The sequence below is a fragment of the Ochotona curzoniae genome, unplaced genomic scaffold (assembly GCF_017591425.1).
Source record: "Ochotona curzoniae isolate NIBS_2020 unplaced genomic scaffold, NIBS_Ocur_1.0 contig_883, whole genome shotgun sequence".
NCBI lineage: Eukaryota > Metazoa > Chordata > Mammalia > Lagomorpha > Ochotonidae > Ochotona > Ochotona curzoniae.
The window spans coordinates 17,043,275-17,064,075 of NW_024466599.1; the positions used below are offsets into that span (position 1 = coordinate 17,043,275).

Below are 20,801 nucleotides of genomic sequence, written 5' to 3' on the forward strand. Positions count from 1 at the left end.
AAAAAAAAACAAAACAAAAACAAAACAAAACAAAGAATATACCCTCCAAGTGTCTGTTTCTTTAACTGTAAAACAGAGTGGTCATAGGAGATTTCAGCAAGTTGGGGCTTGTCCTGCCGGGGCACCTTGGAAGAAGTCATCCTGACAGGGATAGGGAGGGGAGAGAAAGAAATTCCAGCAGGTAGAGCTTGGAGAGCTGGGACTTGTGATCTGCCCACCCTCCTGCCATCCTGCCCTCCCTTGGCGCTGGCCACCAGGAACCTGAGGGCCACACAACTTCTCCTGGAGGGGGAATGTTTTTCAGGCCAGCCACCACTCACACTTTCCTGCTCCTTACCAGTGCAAACCCTCAAAGCAGCAGATGTGACTGGCATAATTCCTTCCAAAGGAACTTCATCCTTTGCCCAGTGACTCCACACTGAATCTTGCCAGGGTGTGTTTGTATTTCAGGAGGAGATTTTTTTTTAAGATTTATTTTATTTTTATTGGAAAGGCGGATATACAGAGAGGAGAAACAGAGAGGAAGATCTTCCATCCGATGATTCATTCCCCAAGTGAGCGCAACAGCCAATGCTATGCCAATCCGAAGCCCGGAGCCTCTTCCAGGTCTCCCACGCGGGTGCAGGGTCCCAAAGCTCTGGGCCGTCCTTGACTGCTTTCCCGGGCCACAGGCAGGGAGCTGGATGGGAAGTGGAACTGCCGGGATTAGAACTAGCGCCCACATGGGATCGCAGCACGTTCAAGGCGAGGACTTTAGCTGCTAGGCCATGCCGCCAGGCCCGAGACCAAGATCTTGTACCCACGTGTTCACTCTCTGAGTGCTTGTGACAGCTGGCCCTGGGCCAGGCCAATATCAGGAGCCTAGAACCATCAGGGTCTCCCACATGCCTGGCAGGGGCCCAAGTGCTTGAGTTATCATCCACTGCCTCCCAGGGGGCACATTATCAGGAAGCTGGAATCCAAAGTGGAGCCATGGCTCCAACCCAGGCTCTCTGACGTGGGATGCAGGTGCCTTAAGTTGTGTTTTCACTGCTGTAACATGCAGCCCTGGGAGGGAACATGAGAGATGAATGTGAGTGTGTGAGTGACAGGGGTGTGAGCAGTGTGCACCTGCCTTTCATGTAAGCCCGCCCACAAAGCCTCACACCTCCGAGTGCCCCTCTGTGGCCTGACTTCATGAATAGTGGCTGTCCACTGCTTCTGCCTTGAAGCTGTCAGTCTGCTGGCCTCTAACAAAGACCTGAGCCCTGAATAGCCAGTGTCCTGACATAGGGTGAGGTCAGGAAGCAGTGGGAGAAGCCATGCCCCCAGAAAGACAAGGTGCTGGACCGCTAAGAGGGAGACCTGTCTGCTTCCATCCCCGGGCTTCCCTGGCCCCAGGGCATCAGCCTGACCAGGGGCTGCGCTCACTGGTTTCTTGTTCTCATTGCAGGTGTGTGCGGCTGCTGTGGGGCCCTGCGTCCCAGGTACAAAAGGCTGGTGGACAACATCTTCCCTGAGGATCCTGAGGTGGGTCATGGCTCCAGCCTGGACCACTACCCCAGTCAGGGGCACAGTTGGGAGGTTACTGGGAAAGTCGGGGTCTGCATACTGGGGCCATTGATGTGCTCATTCCCTGAGCGTCAGACCTGATGAACCATCTCCCTGCCTCTCAGGGGAAGCATTCCCCTGTTCTGAGCTGGGTCCAGGAGCCCAAGGCTGTCTCCCCCACTCTGGCAGCTGCCAGCAGCCTGCATGTCCATGCCCAGAAGGCCCAGCTGCTCGGCGTCTGATCCACCACCCTGGCTATGTTGCAGGTTGTGCTCTAGAGGTGTCAGGAGCCAGTATACTCGACTTGCTTTTCTGGAATCTCTGGGCTCCTGCTGTCAGATGGCTAGAGGATCCCTTTTCCTGAGTCCTGGAGGATTCCCTGCAAGCCACAGGCCTACCCTCTCCCTTGCTTACACCTAACTCGGTGCTGGAGACCAAGGCACACACACATAGGCATATGTGCATTCAGAAGCACACAGGATCACCCCCATAAGTAGACTTAAAGCTAGATGGTGAGTTTGTAGAGGGAAAACTTCCCAGCCTAATCGCTTCCATCACTGATCCACAGCATGTTGTCTGGTGTGCGCATAGCAGGCTCACTCAGATGCTGAGTTTTTAAAAAGTTTAATTATGGGGCTGGCACGATGGCATAGTAAGTTAAGCCTGCACCAGCAGTGCCGACATCCCATGTGGATACCAATGTGAGTCCCAGCTGTTCTACTTCTGATCTAGCTCCCTGCTTTAAGGTCTGGGAAAACAGTAGAAGATGTCCTGAGTTCTTGGGTCCCTGCACCCACATGAGAGACCCAGTTGAAGCTCCAGGTTTCAAACCAGCCCAGCAATAGTCATTGCAGCCATTTGGGGAGTGAACCAGCAGATGGAAGAACTTTCCCTCTGTCTCTGCTTCTCATAAATTTGACCTACCTCCCCAACAAAAATAAATAAATATTTAAAATAATAATATTAGAGAGAGGGAGAGAAAGATTTATTCTCCAAACAGCCTAATCTACCAGAGTTGGGCCAGGCTGAAGTCAACAGTACAGAACTCCATCCTGGTGTCCCACATGGGTGCCAGTGACCCAGGTACGTGGGCCATCATCCACTGCCTTCCCAGGAGGCGTTAACAGGAAGCTGAAGTGAAAGGGAATAGAAGGGACTTGAACCAGCTCTCCCATGGGATGTAAGCATTACAGGCAGTGACTCAACCCACTTGGCCACAATGCTAGCCCCTACCAATACTGATAAGAGTTGAGTCAATGTTTATCTCTGGAGTTGAACAGCCCTGTCCATGGACTGGACACAGTGATTTTGACCTGTCCCCTTGCAGGATGGCCTGGTGAAGACCAACATGGAGAAGCTGACATTCTATGCCCTCTCTGCCCCTGAGAAGCTGGACCGGATCGGCGCCTATCTCTCTGAGAGGCTCATTCGAGATGTAGGCCGCCATCGCTACGGGTAAGTGGCAAGCGAGACAGAGAGAGGCATTTCCCACAACTGGGATGCCACTGGGGCAAGTGTGGGTCCTTTAAAGAAAGCGAGAGCAAGTGGGAGACTGGGGCTGGGATCAGAGAATGGGCTGTGGCACCCTCCCCGAGGTGGGGTCTAACAGGCAGAAGTGGATGCTGGCTTTCTGGGAGGAGCCCCATTGGCATCTGCTTATCCCTTGCAGGGCCTTAAAGAAATTAGTGTAGCCAAGAAACTGCTGTTGTTCTCACTAGATGTGTCATGCCCTGATCAACTTAATGTAAGCAGGAAACAGCATCATTGCAGAGAGGAGGCAGAGCTGGGAGTAGCATGCAGGTTCAAGATCTGCCCAAGTGCCATGTATATCCATTTTAGAAGAAAGACTTTCCGTGTTTAGACAAAAAAAAAAAAAGAAAAAGAAGAAGAAGAAAGAAAATGATCCACACAGATGTAGCTGTTTAAACTTTGAAATATTTCAATCTCACGAAAGGTCCAATAAAAATGTAAATATCTTCAAAAAATAAGTAGAAAGATTCAAAATCTTGTGCTGGTAGCTGACGACAGATAGTGGGCATGGAGTTAGCATATTGAGTTTGAAAGGTTGAGGTGGGGCAGACGCTGTGGTGCAGTGCATGAAGCTGCTGCTTGGAATGTCTGCATCTCGTGTTAGAGTGCCTGTTTGAACCTTGGGTGCTCCACTTCTAATCCAGCTCCCTGACGAAGCACCTGCAGAAGACAGTGATTGGTGGCCCAGGTCCTTAGGGCTTTGCCACCCATGTGGTCCTGGCTGTTGCAACCATTTAGGGAGTGAATCCACAGATGGAAGATCCCTGTCTCCTGCTTTCCCTGATGTTATGCCTTTCAAATAAATAAGCAATTCTTTTTTTAAAAGCAGGGGTAGATGGTGGTGGTTGCAGCACTGTGACACGGTAAGTTGAACTGCTACTTGCTAGGCAAGCATCCATAAGGGAGTCCTGGTTTAAGTTCCAACTGCTTCCTCCTTCTGATCCATCTTCCTGTTAATGTGCCTGGAAAAAGCAGCAGACATGGCCAAGGCTTGGGTCCCTGTTGTCCTGGTGGGAGATCAGGATGCAGTTCTTGCTGGGATTCCACCTGCCACAACCCTGGCTCATGTGGGCATTCAGGGAATGATTTCACAGATGCAGATGTGTGTGTGTGTGTGTGTTTGTGTGAGAGAGAGAGAGAGAGTCTGACTTTCAAATAAGTCTTCAAAAAATGACACAGGTTGAAGTAAGGTTGACAACAACTTTCAGAAGATATCAGAGGAAAATATTTTGTAAATTTAGAATCAAACGTGTATGTTGAAATATTCACATACTATCTGAAATTAATGCAAACATAATTTCCAGTGTTCACCAAGAGGCAGCAAAACTGGGAGGCATTTTCTTACTTTTCCAGAAAGAGTGCCAAGTAGTTGAAACTTGTTAGAAAGTAATTTTGAGATACACATCAAAATCTCATGAACCGCTCATGCCCTGTGACCCAGTAATTTAATTTCCGTTTTGTCTGTTGCAAGAACTCAGTCTTACACACAGTCCAACTTTACACAAAGGGCTTTGCTGGTTAGTGTTTATCACGTTCACCTCATACACAGAGAGGTTCGCTCTGCTTTTCTTTTTAAAGAATGATGGAAAAGCAGGAATAACTTAGATGTCTAAAAAAAGAAGAGTTCGGAAATTACAGTGTCCATCACTGGATAAGATGGTACCTAGTCAATAAAAATATGTATAAGGAGGCTTTCCCTTAACCCAGTGAAAAATAGAACGCATAATTACACACGGAGCACAATGGCCTTCAGAAAGTTCACAAAAAGTACTTTATGAAGGTATGCATGAATTTTTAAAAATGCACTCAAATACACTTACCTTCTGATTCCATTCTCCACAGTTTCTAATGCTCTCCAATGTACAATCAAGTTAGAAAATAAAACAACCAAAAAAACCCCTGAGTGGTTAGAAAGCATAATAAAAACCCCAGATACCCATAGGTTGAATGTATATGTTGTAAGCAGTGTAGCTGAGCATTTCATTTTCCATCTACTGTCTGTGTTTCCTCTGTACTTCCTAATGCGCATATGTTGTGCCCACCAGGGAAATGGTGCACCACAGCCAGGGCACAAGGTGTCCGTGGGCCCAGGCTGGATGTGAGACCATGGTGGATGTGGGACTCCTGGTGAGGTCAAGGGTGTGGTAAACTCAGGAAGCTGCCCCTAACTCCTGTTGGTTTCCTCTTTGCGAGTCTGTTTCCATGCCGTTCTGTGTGTGCTGCTTCTCCTGGCTCAGGACCTGTCCACCACCCTCCCCTCCAGCACATGTGTTGGCTGCAGCCTCGAGCTGGCCTCCCTGCTCTCTGGCATTGGCTGTGATTGACAGTGGTAGACATGATTATCAGCTTCTCGTGACCACAAGGAAACTCCGGAGGGAAGCTGCTGACAAAGGAAGGAGGTTGGTTTTGGAGACTCAGAGTCCAAGCCTGGACAGTTGTGTGGGTCTAGTGTCCAGTGAGAGCTGTGGCCAATGGAATGAGTGAGGGGAGGATGCTGTGGCCAGCTGGAAAGCACGCTCATCCCCGGCCATTGAGCCTTGATCATGGGGCTCCACCCCCGCATGTAATCCAATCTAATCTCCCAAGACTCCACCTTCAGACATCCTGGCTGAACTGAGTCCTCACTTTTAATGCATTGATCATTAACATTAGTCCACTAAACATTAACATAAGACTTTGGGCACCCATCTCCCAACCTGTGGGCTTTTGGGGAAGAGGCATACAGCTAATATACACACTATACCAAGCACCTCTGCTTGACTTCTGGAATGTTCCACAACCTGTCACAACCTCAGCCAAGCCCACCATGTCTGCTGGAAACCCACCTGGACAAACTGGCTCATTTGTGCACGCACTCTGTTTCTCTGGGTCTCTTGCCTCTGAAGAATTCTCTTGCCTCACCCACTCCCCCACCTTAGAAGATCCCTTGACCCCCTCCAAGACACCTTGCTCCTGATGAAGAAGATGGTGTGGACCCTGACTGGGGTGAGAAACTTTGCATGGTGCTGGCATAGTGGTGGCATGGTACAGAGGCCCAGAAAGCTGGTCTGGACCCAAACCAGCACATTTCTGTCATCATCTTATTTAATCAAAATGTGGATACCTCCTCACTAAAAAGGGCAGGAACAATGGACACGCTGGTTGCATAAGGGGCCTTGACATGAAGTATGCTCAAATAAGTAGAAAATTACTTTGTCCTAGACTGAACCTAGAACTAAGGAGCCAACTGCAGCATTAAACATTTAAACGCCTTATGCCTACCTTCTACACAGAGATGGTGCTTTTTAAATAAACAATTCAGGAAAAATGTCTTCCAGCCAGCAGAGCCACTTGGAATCTTTCTACCACCTCAAGAACTGCAAGCCAGCGTTGTGTCCTTTCGTTACAAATAGCCATGGCAGCGTCTGGAAATTTAAAACCTGAGGCCTGTGAAAGGCTTTGATCCTAAACACTGGAGAAGAAAAACCTGTTAGGTCGCACCTCTTTTCTATTGCCCTTGCCTTCTCTGTCCTTCCCCCACCCAATACCACATCCACGATCGCCATTTGCCTCATCACTGATGGCAGCTTTGGAAAAGTCTGTGTGCTCAAACCACAAGCACGGCACCTGTGTCACTCGACCACATGGATATGTGTCTGGGATACAAACCCAACAACACAACCACCCTCTTCAGCCCACACCTGCTGGCCTCATCACCCATCCCAGTCGGAGGCGGGCTCTGGTCCGTAGGTGTCCTGTGGCTGTGGCGTCAGCCAGCTGTGGGCACAGAGAGGTGGGCGCTAAGGTGCTGTTTGTGAGTATGAGATGGCAAGGACAGGCCCTGGACAACACTCCTTGTTTTTTCCTCTGTGCATGCCCTTTCCAGTTCAGCCCAGCTACTAGGACACCCCTAGAAACAGGAAACAGGGGGCACAAGTGGGAGTGCAGGGTTGGAGTGCAATGAGCCCCTGCCTGCTGACAGCTACAGAGTGCTGTGTTAGACCCTGTCAGGAACCCCAGGCCTGAGGCACTCTCCTGGCCCAGCATGGAGCCCCCAAGGGCAGAGGTGCCCAAAGCAAAGGGTTAGACCCCTGCTTCCTGCGGCCCCTGAGCTTCTAGACATGGATTCCGCAGGCTCCTTCTGTGGTGTTAGGGTATGAAACACCCTATCTTTCCTCCCCTAATCCCCACACCCACTTCTGAGCTCCAAAAACCCACAAAGCTCTGTGCAGGAAGGAGCAGGATGGCCAAATAACAATCCAGACTACCCAGAACAGGAGACTCTTGGTCTTGCCCTTCAAGTGGTTCCTGGGCAAGGGCTGGCTTCACACAGGCCACATCCTGCCCAGTGATCCCAATCCCTGACTCTGAACCTGCCTAGCCCCTCCAGTTCAGCCTGGCTTCCCTTCTTCCTACCCCATTTCCATCCCTGCCAGGGCCCAGCTCCTCCCTGGGCCATTGCCAACAGAGCACAAGAAGTTGTAGCAGAAGCTGACACCTGCCTTGGACTCAAGGCAAAGTACTTTCTGCCTGTGGGCTGAGTCCCCTGTGCATCTTCCTCATTGCTGTCACTTGCCTTCCACCTTGGTCTCTGACCCCACTTCTCCCCGCTGTAACTGGCCAGGTGTCTTCTCCCAGCCTCTGTCACTGCATCACAGATGGCCTTCAGTCTGACCCTCCTCTCCAGGGTTGCCTTCCTAGTGCATTGGAGACCCTTGCCTGTCACCTGCCCCTGGGGTCTGTCCCCTGCTTGTGCCTCCGCCAGGGGCCTCTTAGGCAGGTCTCACCCCTTCCAGGATCTTGGCTCCAGATCAGGTCTGCAGGGAGGAGTCCCCTGAGCTCATCTCTGTTGAGCCATCACCCTGAGAACCCCAAGTGGTCTTTCTTCTGAGAGCACAGGCCAAGCACGGCTGACCTGAGGAGGCAGAGATGAAGCAGAACAGACGTGGAGAGTACTGGACGAGAGGTTCCCAGGTCCTGTTCACATCCAGGGTTCTCAGGGTCTTGGAAAATTTGAAGTTCACAGTCACAGTCATTCCAACCTTAGTGTTGGAACCAGAGCTGGGGCGTGAAGGACAGCATTCAGGGAATATGGTTCTGCACTTCTGTCCTTCTACTTTAATTGTCACTTTCCACCAAAATTTCCACCCTGGGTCAGTAGCCAATTTTTTTTAAACAGGAAAAGGAAGGAAGGGCAGTCACTGAGCTCTGGGCTTTGGGAGACCTTCTTCTCTTGCCTAACTCCACCCACCGCTTCCTTTACCTCGTTTCAACCCACTGAGGTCAGTGAGCAATGCTGGCAATGTGCTCTGCCTGGCGCCTGGCCTTGCTTCCTTGCCACCCTGTGTGGCCACCCAAGGGTGTCTCTATGAAGAAACTGCCAGGCCCCACCACACCACAGGGGCTGACACACACGAAGGCAGGCCTGCAAGGTACAGCAGGCTTTCCAGATGGTTGTGATGGTCCTTAAAGGACAAGACCACAGGTAGCTGGGTGTGGCTGCCCCTAGGCCAGGGAGCAGTGGAAGCCCAGGTGTCCGGCCACCAAGGAGCTAAGAGGCACAGTCCTCCGTTCATCAATGTGTTCGAGGGCACTTCTTTAATAATACAATGTAGTCATGTTTTATTTAAATTTTTTTAAGATTTATTTGTTTTTATTGCAAAGTCAGATATACAGAGAAGAGGAAAGACAGAGAGGAAGATCTTCACTCATATGGACACCGGTTCTAATCCCAGCAGCTCCACTTCTCATCCAGCTCCCTGCTTGTGGCCTGGGAAAGCAGTCGAGGACGGCCCAAAGCTTTGGGTCCTGCACCCACGTGGGAGACCTGAAAGAAGTTCCTGGTTCCTGGCTTTGGATCGGCGCAGCACCAGCCTGTCGCTGTCCTGCAGCGATGGACTTGGTGCACGGAGCCGATAATAACACGCGTGGACTCTGACTGATGGTCAAAAGCCAAAGTTTATTAGGGGCATCAGACTTTATACTCTGAAAGTCCGTATGGGGTAGGGGAGGAAGTATCGAGCTCATAAACAAAACCATCAACTGTTTTCACACTCTAGATTGGAATTCCTTTTGTCTTGTATATCGCGCTAGGTGTTCTCATTTACATGCTGTTTACTCGACCCGTAGGAACTATCTCCCAACAGGTATACAAAAGGTAGCCATTTGGTTGTTTTCATGCAAATACTGCCCAATGAACTGCAATCCTGTGCTGCTGGCCTTCCAGGGACACAATGTCCTCCTACACCAGCCGTTGCGGTCACTTGGGGAATGAATCATCGGACAGAAGATCTTCCTCTCTCTGTCTCTCCTCCTCTCTGTATATCCGACTTTGCAATAAAAATAAATAAATCTTAAAAAAAAAATGATGGCTGACCAATGTGATATGTACATGAGACACTCAAACAGCAAGTGGCTTTCTTGGTATGGCTACGTGTGTGTGTTGTGTTGTGTGTGTGTGTGTGTAATGCAAATGCCTTGTAGGTGGGTGATATCTCTCATCATATATACCTGGCCCTCTTCTTAAGGGCATCTTTATTCTCTGTACTGTCTCTCCTCCCCGCAGTAGAACACACATCACCCAGATGTGGTGATGCCACCAGCCACTGTGCATACATAGCGCTTCATTCTGTACATTCTGGAGTTTTCCTTGGACTCCTCTCAGAGCCTTCGTAAAGTTCTTGATGTCCTCCGTGCTTGCACCGTCCTTCTCCCCTTCTGTGGCAGCCTCACGAGCCACTGGGCATGACTGGGGGCATTTGCTGTTCCCTTTGAAAGAGATCTCTGTGTCGTGTACACCAGCCTCCCGCTCCTTAAGCTGAAGGGCAGCCATTCCTCACTCCTGCTCCTCTCGCTGTTGGGGATGGGGCCTATCCTCTGCACATCCTCTGGAGGCCACCTCCTGTCTCCCCAGGCTTCAGAATCTGCTCTGCTGGGTGTCAATCCTTCCAGCTGTGTTTACGCAGGAATGCTTATGGCACATCTGTGCTCCTCTTTAAATTTTTATGTATTTATTTCAGAGAGTGAGAGAAGAAAAGAGAGAATCTCCCACCTGTCAGTTCACGCTTCAAATGCCTGCAAAGGCTAGGGCTGAACTGGGCTAGGGCTGGTGCCAGGAACCAGGAGCTCAGTCCAAGTCTTCCACTGGAGGCATGACCCACCTACTTGAGCCGTCTCTGCTGTTGCCTCCCAGGGTGTACATTAGCAGGAAGCAGGAATCAGAATTTGGAGCTAGGATTGGAACCCCAGTGCTCCTGTTTATAATCTGTGAAACCAAGAGCTGAGCAAGCTCTAGTCCATCCTGGGCCAGAGACACTGGCAGCTGCTGGAGGAGCCTCAGCCCCTGGATGCTGTCCAGGTCACTGCACTGACACCTGCCTCCATCCAGGTGTGTGGGGTGGGGCAGGAGGAGTGTGAAGTTGATGACAGTATAAACTGTGCTCCCCAGGTATGTGTGCATCGCCATGGAGGCCCTGGACCAACTGCTCATGGCCTGTCACTGCCAGAGCATCAACCTCTTCGTGGAGAGCTTCCTTAAGATGGTGGCCAAGCTGCTGGAGTCAGAGAAGCCCAACTTGCAGATCCTCGGCACCAACTCGGTAAGGAGCGGCCAGGGCCAACTGGGTATACATCTGCCCAGGGCCAGCTGGGTAAGGAGTGGCCAGGGGCCTAGCTCTCCTGCTGGCATCTGGGGGCCTGGAGAAGGGGGTTGGGGGTGCGGGGGGTGGAGGAAACACCATCATCATGCCCTGTTTCACTTCCATTTCTGGGCCTACACACAGCATACTGCGTGTCTCCTTGTGTGTGACCAAAAGGGTGTTTATTTTTAATTAAATATCATTTATTTCTTATGCTTTATGTACACATACAGCCAAAGTCAGGGCTTCCAAGCATGCGGCTTAGTAGTTGTGGTGTCTACACAGTCTTGTCAATACTAAGATATTTCCAGACTGCTGATCCTTAACTTGTGTTGTTCAGTAATAGGCTTTTCCCTTAAGGAATTGCAAGTGGGAGCCCCCAAGATGTATAAAAATAAGAAGGAAATAGAGGTGTTTGTCTGAGACTGGGGCTGTCCAGGGAGCTCAGAGCTCAGTGCCCCATGAGGCTTCCTTGCAAGCTGAGCCAGGTCATGCCTTTTTCAAAGATGGAACAAATCTAGGTGCCCAGACAAAGCCCAGAGAAGCGAGAAGACTGTGGACAGGTGGGAGGCAGGGCTCAATGCAGTCCTAGCTCACTGTGCCATCTTGGGCAGGGGGTCTCTGGAGACACAGGCCCCAGCCTGCGTGGATGCCATGTGCTCATTGAACTTGGTCTCTAAGCACAGAGCTCTAATGCTGGTCTCAGTAGGGGCAGCTGCTGGCAGGAGAGGCCGGGGTTTTGTGATATGAGGTATCAGCCGCCGCATGCAAAAATGCTTGCACCCCATGTGTGGCCACACAAGCTCAGGTGTCGTCTCTACTGCCATTCATATCTTACCCGTTCCCTCCTGCCCTCCTCTTCGCCCCTCTTTCAGAGCTTGTTTGAAGCCCTGGGTCTTCCAACAGCTTAGATGCACCTGTTGTTCAGGCCTGCTGATACCACAAGATAAGAAAAATTCCCAGGTTGCCCCTGGCACCCCAAGCCTGACTTTCTCTGAATCTCTGTTGCTCCAGCCAGCTCCCAGGTCCGCATTCCTGAGCTCCGTAGGTTGGCTGGACCAGAAAAGAAAAGCCTTCCAACTTTCCCTGTGTGGGACCAAGAGTTGCACTCTTCTGCCTTGTCTGTACCAGCTGCCTCAGACAAATTATACAGACAGTAGCTGGGGGTAAAGTTCATGGTCAGGTTGCCCTGGCAACAGCTTCCACCACTGTTTTAGTTTTGCTGTTCATGGTGCCTGCAGCCTAGGGAGAGAACGGCTGAAAGGAGCCTGGCATGGTCACTGGGCATAGGCCACTGCCAGTCCCAGCTTTCCTTTGGCAGGCCCTAGCCTGGGGTGGGTGTTTGGTTTGCTGCTGGCTGGGCCCTCAGTGTCCAGCACAGCGAGTGTCTGTGTGGACCTGAGGGTGAGTCGGTGAGTGGCTGCTGTTTGGCAGACACAGAAGATAAGGCTGAGCTGGTGTTGGGAACTATGGCAACAGTCTGGATGCAGCCTGGGAGGCAGCCCTGCTTGCCCCCATGCTCTTTCCTGCCCTGGAAGCCACCAGGACCTTCTAGAAACTTCACATGCAAGATCACATTGTCAATGCTTGGTGCGATCTAGGGCTGGTCTGGGATGGTCAGATGTTACTGGGGTCCTGAGGCAGAGGGAGTGGGAGACAAGGGGCCCCTGGCCCTTCATTCCTGCTGTCCTCAACAGCCAGTTCCTCATAGCTGTGTGTATGGATCCTCATAACTTTCAATTTCAGTTAAAAGAAAGAGGGAAGGAGAGGAAGAAAGAAAGATCTGGAGCCTGTGTTCTGGGCACCCATGTGGTGCTGGCCATGATTCTGACCCTCTACAGCCTGGAATTCGGCAGACTTCCTCCCATGCTTCCCCTTTTACAGTAGATCCTCCCCTACCGTGCAGCAAAGCTCTCTGAAGCTGTACTGGTGCCAAGTCTGGTCACAAAACCTACATCTGCCTACACCATTTGTGCACAGACCAGGTGGGAAATTGTCATTAAATGTAAGTGATGTTTTCGAGCCCTTCAGGAGGCTTGGGCTTCGAGTGATGGAGAAGAGCTGGAAAAGCTGCTAGGAAGGGTGTGGGGAGCCTGGGCCGGCCAAGCTCACTGTTGGGACTGGCTTCTGTGCCGTTCCTTTGATGCTGGAGGGGTCTGAGTGTGTGTCCTGGGGACGGTGTAATTGACCACATCTCCTACCCTCTAAAGGGGCACTCGCTGATGATAAACCAGGAGCAACGTCAAGATCGCACTGTATCAATGATGCAAATGACTAGCCTAGTACATACAGATAATAAAATATTATGAGGATTCATGGACTTCAAGTATGTACTTTCACTCCTGCTTCACACCATACGCAAAAAATGAATCAAAACAGATTGAAAAAAAAACAAGTGTAGGAGATAATATAAAGCTGTCAGGAGAAGCTGTAGGGCTAAATCTTCATGAGCTTGGGTTCGGTAATAGATACATAATTGTGACATCAAAAGCAAGGAAACCAAACACAAGAAGCAGATAAATTAGACTTCAGAAAATCTAAAAACTTTTTTATACATTGAAGGACACTACCAAAGACGTAGAAAGTTCACATGATGGGGAGAATTATTTACTGTGTCCGTTAAGGGTTCAGTCGCCAGCATATATAAAGAATTCTTACAATTCAGCAGCAAAAAGGCAGCCCCACTGGAATCCGGGGAATACACAAAGAAGAGACACAGACGACCAGCACGCACATGAAAAGATGTTGACATCACTGATTATCAAGGAAACGCCAGGGGCATGGCTGGCACACACGTGCATACACACTCATCCACAGGGGGCTGGCACGAGCATGCAGAAGCAGGAACCTGTGTATGTCATGGGGGAAATGCAAAACAGAGCAGCCCTTACAGGCTTGGCAAGCGTCTGAATCAGGGACTCCTCCCAGGTGTAGACCCGAAACAAAATGCTCCCATACGCACACTTCCCAATGGCCCAGCAGGTCACAGGCCATGCCATCCTGTTGCTGCTGAATCCTGGTGAATTTTGCCTTCATTCTTACAAAGCAGCATATTTTCAGCTCTGAGAGACCCAGAGTACCTGGCATGAGGCCTTGGCATTGAATCAAGCCCCACCTGAGGCTGGAGCAGAGCAGGACAGCTCCATGCAGCATGTCCCATGGGAGGGATCGGGACCCTGAAGAGGGCTCTGCTTCTTCTGAAACAGGAAAACCATACCAGACTCCGTCCCTCCCGCTCATCCCATCACTCCTCACTCCACCCCACACTCCACCGGGCCTCACCTCCCTCCGAGGAGCAGCTGCCGCCTGCTGCCACTCTCCTGGACACAGCTGGACCACCTGCTTGGTCCCCTGCCTCCCTTGCAGGGTCCTTCATGGCCACCTATGCCTTCCTGACCTGAATGCCTACACCTGCAAGAACCACATGGCCTGCCAGTGGCACAAACACAGGTGCAAGCCGAGCAGTTTCACTGGGACCCTGGCAAAGTTCCCTTGTTCATCTCCCCACCCCCTCTCCAGATCTGGAGGAAACAGAGGTCTCGGAGAGGGGGGAAGCAGGGCTCCCAGCCTCCTAGGAACCTCCCACATCCACCTTCTCGCTCTTCCCCAACCTCTCCAGCTCTTTACTGCCTCGAAACACTAGTTCAGGTCTCTTTCAGTGTAGAAATAAATGGGATACGGAAAACAAGGAAAAGGTTACATTCTCCCACAAAACCACAGAATGTAAGTCACCTGACAAAATTAATAGTCACTCCCTCAGTTTAAATAAATCCAAACCTAAGAGTCCCCGCCCTGCCTCCCTGTCTCTGACCTCACTCTCCAACCTCTTTGCTCTCCCCGCCCCCCACCCTCATGTCCTTGACTTTGTTTGGAAAGTCTGGGTCAGTTGCCTTGTAGGTGCTGCACTCTGGGTTTGTCTAAGGATCGCCTAGTGTGCCATTGACCTTGCTCTCATTTCTGCTGTATTCCCTGCCAAGTGAAATAAGATCTGAAGATGCAACTGGCTGCAGGCAGCCACCTCCAGCCATACAACTTCTTGGGAGGTGCCAGCTGTCGCACCAATAGGAGGCACAGCTGTCCAGGGTGCAGGGTACCTGGGTGCAGATCATGACCTTGGCTAGGGGCATGGCCTATGGCCCTCTCCATGGTAAAGCCAGGCTTTTGTCTTTGTAGTCAGAAACCTGTGGGAATTGGGCCAATGGCCTGTCAGGGACCTGCTGCTTTGGTCTGTTGATGCCCCCCTCCTCAGTCCTTCTCCGTCCCCCACGTCATTCCACCCTCCCTTTGGCTCATCCTTCTTGGATTCTGCAGCTCCTCCCCACCAGAATACGCATGCACATGCTCTCTGGGGCCTTCTGCTGCCTTCCATGGCAAAAGGGACTTTGCCCAGTGAGAGTGGTGAGTTAAGGATCTTAAGGCATGCAGATTATCCTGCATTATCCTGATGGCTTCCCAGAATCAGGGTCAGGCAGAGGCGAGGACAGAAGCAGAGGGCAAGGAGGGGAATTGGAAGCTGCTGTGCCATAGGGTCTTGGCCATAGAGAAAGAGGGCACCAAGGAGCAGAGGGGGAAGAAGGGAGGCAAGAGGCAAGGGCCACTCTTCCTGGGTCCGCAGGGGCAATACAGCCCTACAGAGATGAATCAGATCTCCAGGCCCCAGAACTGTGAGAGAGTAAATCGGTGTCGCTGGAAGCCAGCAAATTGTGATCCTTCATTGCCCAGTCAGAGGACACTAACAGCTTCCCTGTGATTCTCCTGAAGTGTCCATATCCCGAAAGGTCTGTGGTGCCCGATCCCTTGCCCTCTGCCCCCACCCCGCGCCTCCCTGACAAGTCCAGCTCCAGTAGTCAGCACTGTTGGAGGCCAGCGTGAGGTCAGGTGCCGTCTGAGCTGCGAGACCTGCAAGGCACTCGGTCCAGGGGCTCCACTTGTGGATGCTGCAGGCGCTAATACCCTGGGGCAGGGCGTCAGGGGGTTGGTTCCTGATCAAGTTATGGGGAGGTGGTGCCGGTGGCAGTAACGAAAACCACTCTGAGAAGTGGCTATAAACAAGAACAGTGTGAAAGAACCAAGTGGTTTGCACGATGTGCTTTCCACCTAGTATCTGTCTTTGTGGCACCGAGAAAGTTGCTCATGTAACAGAAAGGCCCACTGTCCTCGGCTGTGAGAGTTGGGGTTTTCTGCGTGCGCCCTGTGTTTTCCACTTGGGCTTCTGTGGTTGCTGGCAGGCAGCTCGCTTCAGGACACCGTTGTGGAGGAGAAGGGGAGGTGAACTTCTGTGCAGGAATCAGCAGCTTTCCTTCCTAGAGCAGGGCCGGCTGCTGGGGCAGTGTCAATATTTGGGGCTTGCCTTCTCCTTATGGCCTTGGGTCCCTTGGTAACCCTCTGTTTTCACATCATGGTGTCTCAGCCTGTCTGCCCCCGAGAAAGGAGTTAGCCAGCGTGGCTCCCTTTGTTGTGTGTGAAGAGCTGGAGCTTTGATCTTAAAAGGTGGCCCTAGCAGTGCCCATGGCCTTTGAAACATCACGTGTTGTGCAAGATCCATTTGTTGCTATGGAGACCTTCCTCATCATTGCTGTATCTTAAAAAAAAATAAACCTACCTATTCTTTCACACTCTCCTACAAAAGGAAGCAATCATTCTAATAAAGGTCATTTATAAGGGATAAATTAGCAATGATAGGGCTGAATTAGTCAAAAAGTTCCTGCAGTCTTATACATTTGGGGAAAAAAAAAAGTGACCAGTCACCCAGGTAGGTGGGCTCAATGGAAACTCCTGAGTGTTGGCCGGAAGTCAGAAGTGCCCCATGGACGGTGGGGCTGGAGGGGGCATCTCTGAACTGTGACAGGCAGGGTTCAAAGAATCCTGGTCACCCTAAGCCTATAAGACAGGGGCTCACATTGTCCCCCACATGGGGGGGGGACAGTGTCCCTGAGACCCAGGGAACTGAAGCAACTTGCCCCAGATCACCTCACTGGCTAGAACCAACCACTGGCAGGTGCCACGCACATGTGCTCGCTGGATCCTGGAGACCACACATGTTGGCCCTAGTATCTCCACCCTACAGACAGGGGAACAGACACAGAAGCTCCCCATCTTGTTCCCAGACACCCCAAGGACCAGAGGCCAAGCGAGAAATTGGGGGGAGGGGCGCTGCCTCACCTGTTGGGTGCTGCACACTGTGCCTGGGGAAAGTGAAAGAGATTTTGATCCATGCGCTGGATTTCCATGATACACATTTTCCACGATTCTTGAAGACCTGTGGAGTGCATAAATTTCACTCTTTTTTTTTTTTTTTTGGCATCAGGGTGGACATCTACTTTTGTAAGAAAAATGATTATTTATTTGTTTATTGAGAGGCAGCAACAGAGCTCCCACCCTCGAAGTGCACCGGGGACTGGGGGACACACCCACTGGAGAAGCCTCAGGTGGAGACTGCGTGCTGGGTGGATCTCGGCCTCTTGGTGTGCAAAGGAGGAGAACCAACTCTTGGAGTTGCCGTAGGGAACAGCAGAGATGCTGGATCCGAACTGCTCAGAATAGAACCCGACCTTGTTCACAGCTCTCAGTCCACCAGCTCCCGAACCCAGAATCTGTCATTCTCTCTGTGCACCTGACCCCGTGTACTCACGGGTCGCCAGGGGCTGTGTCTCACCGTTCTGCCCTTTGCATTGCTGCCCTCTTCATGTTGCAGGATTAATTTTTCTGAAATGTGTGTACTCAGGTACACACACACACACACACACACACACACACACACACACACACACACTGGGTGGGGGCTGAGAGCTCGGCCTGCAGTTGGAGCCTGCGGTTGCTACATGTGTCCCCTGGGATGGGACCAAGGCACCGTGATGCAGCAGCCAGGAGTGTGGCTGGGGGACGGCCTGTGTCTGCTTCTGTGTGAAGAGCAGCGGTGCCCCTAAACTGAGCTCCAGCCAAGCCTGGCTCCCACTGCAGTGGACACCCGAGCCTGGGGAAGGCCTTGCGGCCCTCTGCAGCCTTGTCCCTGCAACTCCTGACCCTGCGTGGACTCAGGCAGCTTGAGGCCCTGTGGTTTCCCACAGAGCCTCTTCAGCACACCACATCGACAGTGCAAGCAAGGGCCCGGCACAGTGGCCTAGTGGCTGAAGTCCTCATCTTGAATGTGTTGGGATTTCATATAGGCAGCGGTTCTAATCCCAGCAGCTCTACTTCCCATCCAGCTTCCTGCTTGTGGCCTGGGAGAGCAGTCAGAGATGGCCCAAAGCCTTGGGACCCTGCATCCACGTGGGAGACCTGGAGAAAGTTCCTGGCTCCTGGCTTCGGATTGGCATAGCACCAGCTATTGTGGTCACTTGGAGAGAAAATCATCGGACAGAAGATCTTCCTCTCTGTATATCTGACTTTGCAATAAAAATAAATAAATAACAATGCAAGCAAGAACGCTGAGCATACTGACTCTTAGCCGTGCGTTAGGATGTGAAGAACAGACCTCATGGGCTTTGCGAGCCTTCCTCAGCAGAAGATAAGTGTGTATTTCTTCTGGCAAGAACAAAGTCCTACCATAGTAAATGGCATTTGTAGAAGATGCCTGTTTTTATCTGGAGTTATTAACAAGGTTTCAATAGTTGATTAGGATGTAGATTGCCAGTTCACATTGAAGACTATTAAAATACATGAACTATTTTTAGGAAGAATGTATCTTCATGGCATTTGAAAGCAAATATTTGTAACAATAACTACTGCACGAGGCAGAAGAAGAAATAGATTTTATTTTTTAAAAATATTTACTCATTTTTATTTGAAGGATAGATTGAGAGAGAGCATTTTTCCATGCGCTAGTTCATTCCTCCAAATGGCCACAATGGCTAGAACTGATCTGATTTAAACCCAGGAGCCAGGAGCCTCCTCTGGGTCTCCCACATAGGTGCAGGGTCCCAAATACTTCAGGCCCTCCTCTGCTGATCTCCAAGGAGCACCAGCAGGGAGCTGGATCCAAGTGGAGCAGCCAGGACTCAAACCAGCCCCTGTATGGGACATTGCCACCAGAGGCAGAAGCTTAACCTACTAAGCCACAGTATCATCCCCTGTATTTTATTTTAAATTTCATGTTTTTATCTTATTTTTGTTTGTTTGTTTGAGAGGTAAAGAAGCAGAGTGTCCATCTGCTAGTTCACTCCCCAAATGCCCAACGCAGTCAGGGCTGGGCCAGGCTGAAGGCAGGAGCCTGGAGCTCTATGCGGAATGCCATCCTGTGATGCCTCCCAAGGAGGCCGCGTTATCAGGAAGCTGGATTGGAAACAGCAAGACCAAAATGTGAGCTAGGCCCTGTGCCGTGGGATGTGGGCAAACCCCAAGTGCCAAGTTAAGTGCTGACCCAAGCACCTTTCCCTAAATCTAACCTTGTTAGATTTATTTAGGGCACTCAAATTCTAACATTACACAAAAATACTAACCTATCAGGATGGCCTCTTTAGTAATCCAACCCTCCCATTTAGCTCATGACTTTTGCCTCCATACAGGATTGAGTTGACATGAAGTCCTCCTTTAGAACCACAGCTGCAAGCCTTGCACAGTAGCAGTATTGTAGCCAATGAGGTTTATCCGAGGCACAATTATTGCTAATTGAAAAAGAACCACAGATACACAGCTGAGAGGACAGAGGGCAGGGCTGCGTGAAGACGCCCCTCAGGACATCTGCGTCCTGTGCCATGGCCGGGGTTTGAGTCCCCACTCCACCTCCTGCCAGCACGCTACCCCCATGGCCCCCCAGTGGCTCTAGCCTGGCCCAACCAAGCTGGTGCTGGCCACTAAGGTATGAACTAGTGAACTGAAGAGTCTTTCTTCTCTGTGTCACTGAGTCCTCTAAATAACAAAATCTATTTGCTTTTTATAGTAAAAGACTTAACTGAAGCAAAGTGGCCAATGTGAAAAGTTGACATTTTTAAGTGGAATTTCACATTCGTTCTTGGGCCCCAGAAGGACAGTGCCCTACACCTTGACCATGGCTGGTGCTCAGTGTCAGTATTAGCCCTGACAGCAGATGGGCATGTGCGACTCTGGGTAGAAGAGTGTGCCCCCTGCTCAGTCCTGTCTTCCAGCATCTGCTCCCAGAGGCAAGGGAAGCCGTGGTGTAGACAGGACGGGGAAGCAAGGTCTGAACCCGAGCCTTCCGAGAGTGCTCAGGGACACAGACCCTGGAAGGCGAGGGCCCTGCAGTTGCCGTGGCAACGGCCCAGGGGATGCTCAGCCGGCCCTGGCATCCTTGTCCTCCCCTGCAGTTTGTGAAGTTCGCCAACATCGAGGAAGACACCCCGTCCTACCACAGGAGCTACGACTTCTTCGTGTCCCGCTTCAGCGAGATGTGCCACTCGAGCCATGACGACATGGAAATCAAGACCAAGTAAGTAGGGGAGGGCCGGGGGCTGCGTGTCTGGGGGTGAGAGCCGCCTGTGGTCTCGGCTTTCTCCCACCCGGGTAGCTTCTCTGCTCTCTCTGGCTTTACAGCGGGGGTGGACAGAGCCCAGACTGCTCACAGGAGTGCAGTTGACTGCTCAGGGTGCCCAACACACAGTTTCTGAGGGCAGAGAACGGCCCTTTAGGCCCGGCTGGGGAGTCAGTGACAGCACAGAGGTGCAGGAGCACATTCGTACAAACACACACACTCTCTTCCATCCAGTCCTTGCATTTTCCACCCACAGACACGCCCACCAGCAGAGAGCTCAAGTTCTGCACACTGGCCGATCCCCACCGCTTCCTCCCTTCGCTTCCTCTACCCTCTTACTCAGTTCCCCTCCAGCCACACCACATGCCTCCCACATGCCAGGGACACTCCTGCCCCAGGGTTTTCATACATCCTGTGTGACACACACACACACATACAGGGACCTGCACAGCTCACCGTCTCATGGCTCAGGACCGTGCAGCTCCTGCCATCCTGCAGGGATGGTGACCTTCCTGACAAGGTGCAGCGGGGTGCAGCCCGGAAAGCGTAATTGCGAACCTGGCCCCCAAGCCTTCCCAAGAACAGCTCAGCCAGGCACTGAAGTAGCCATGAGATGCAAGGCTCTTATTGAGGCGTGAGTGTAAGCCAAGTTGAACACCAGAACCCGGAAAGGACCACCTGCTGGCCACTACAGGGAC

General features: G+C 51.4%; 1 protein-coding gene and 1 pseudogene across 3 annotated transcripts in view; both read left to right on the forward strand.

Moving 5' to 3' along the window:
- EFR3B (EFR3 homolog B) overlaps positions 1 to 20,801 on the forward strand; it is a 68,529-nt gene that overhangs the window by 29,653 nt on the left and 18,075 nt on the right. Inside the window, exons 2-5 of one of the 3 annotated variants that reach the window (XM_040992926.1) lie at positions 1,433 to 1,509; positions 2,858 to 2,985; positions 10,487 to 10,637; positions 19,940 to 20,061. In XM_040992926.1, the coding sequence (XP_040848860.1) occupies positions 1,433 to 1,509; positions 2,858 to 2,985; positions 10,487 to 10,637; positions 19,940 to 20,061 (478 nt within the window). Of the gene's footprint in view, positions 1 to 1,432; positions 1,510 to 2,819; positions 2,986 to 10,486; positions 10,638 to 19,939; positions 20,062 to 20,801 lie in introns of those variants that run through there. The other 2 variants (XM_040992927.1, XM_040992928.1) reach the window with 2 other exon arrangements.
- Positions 19,223 to 19,306, forward strand: LOC121165429 (annotated as a pseudogene).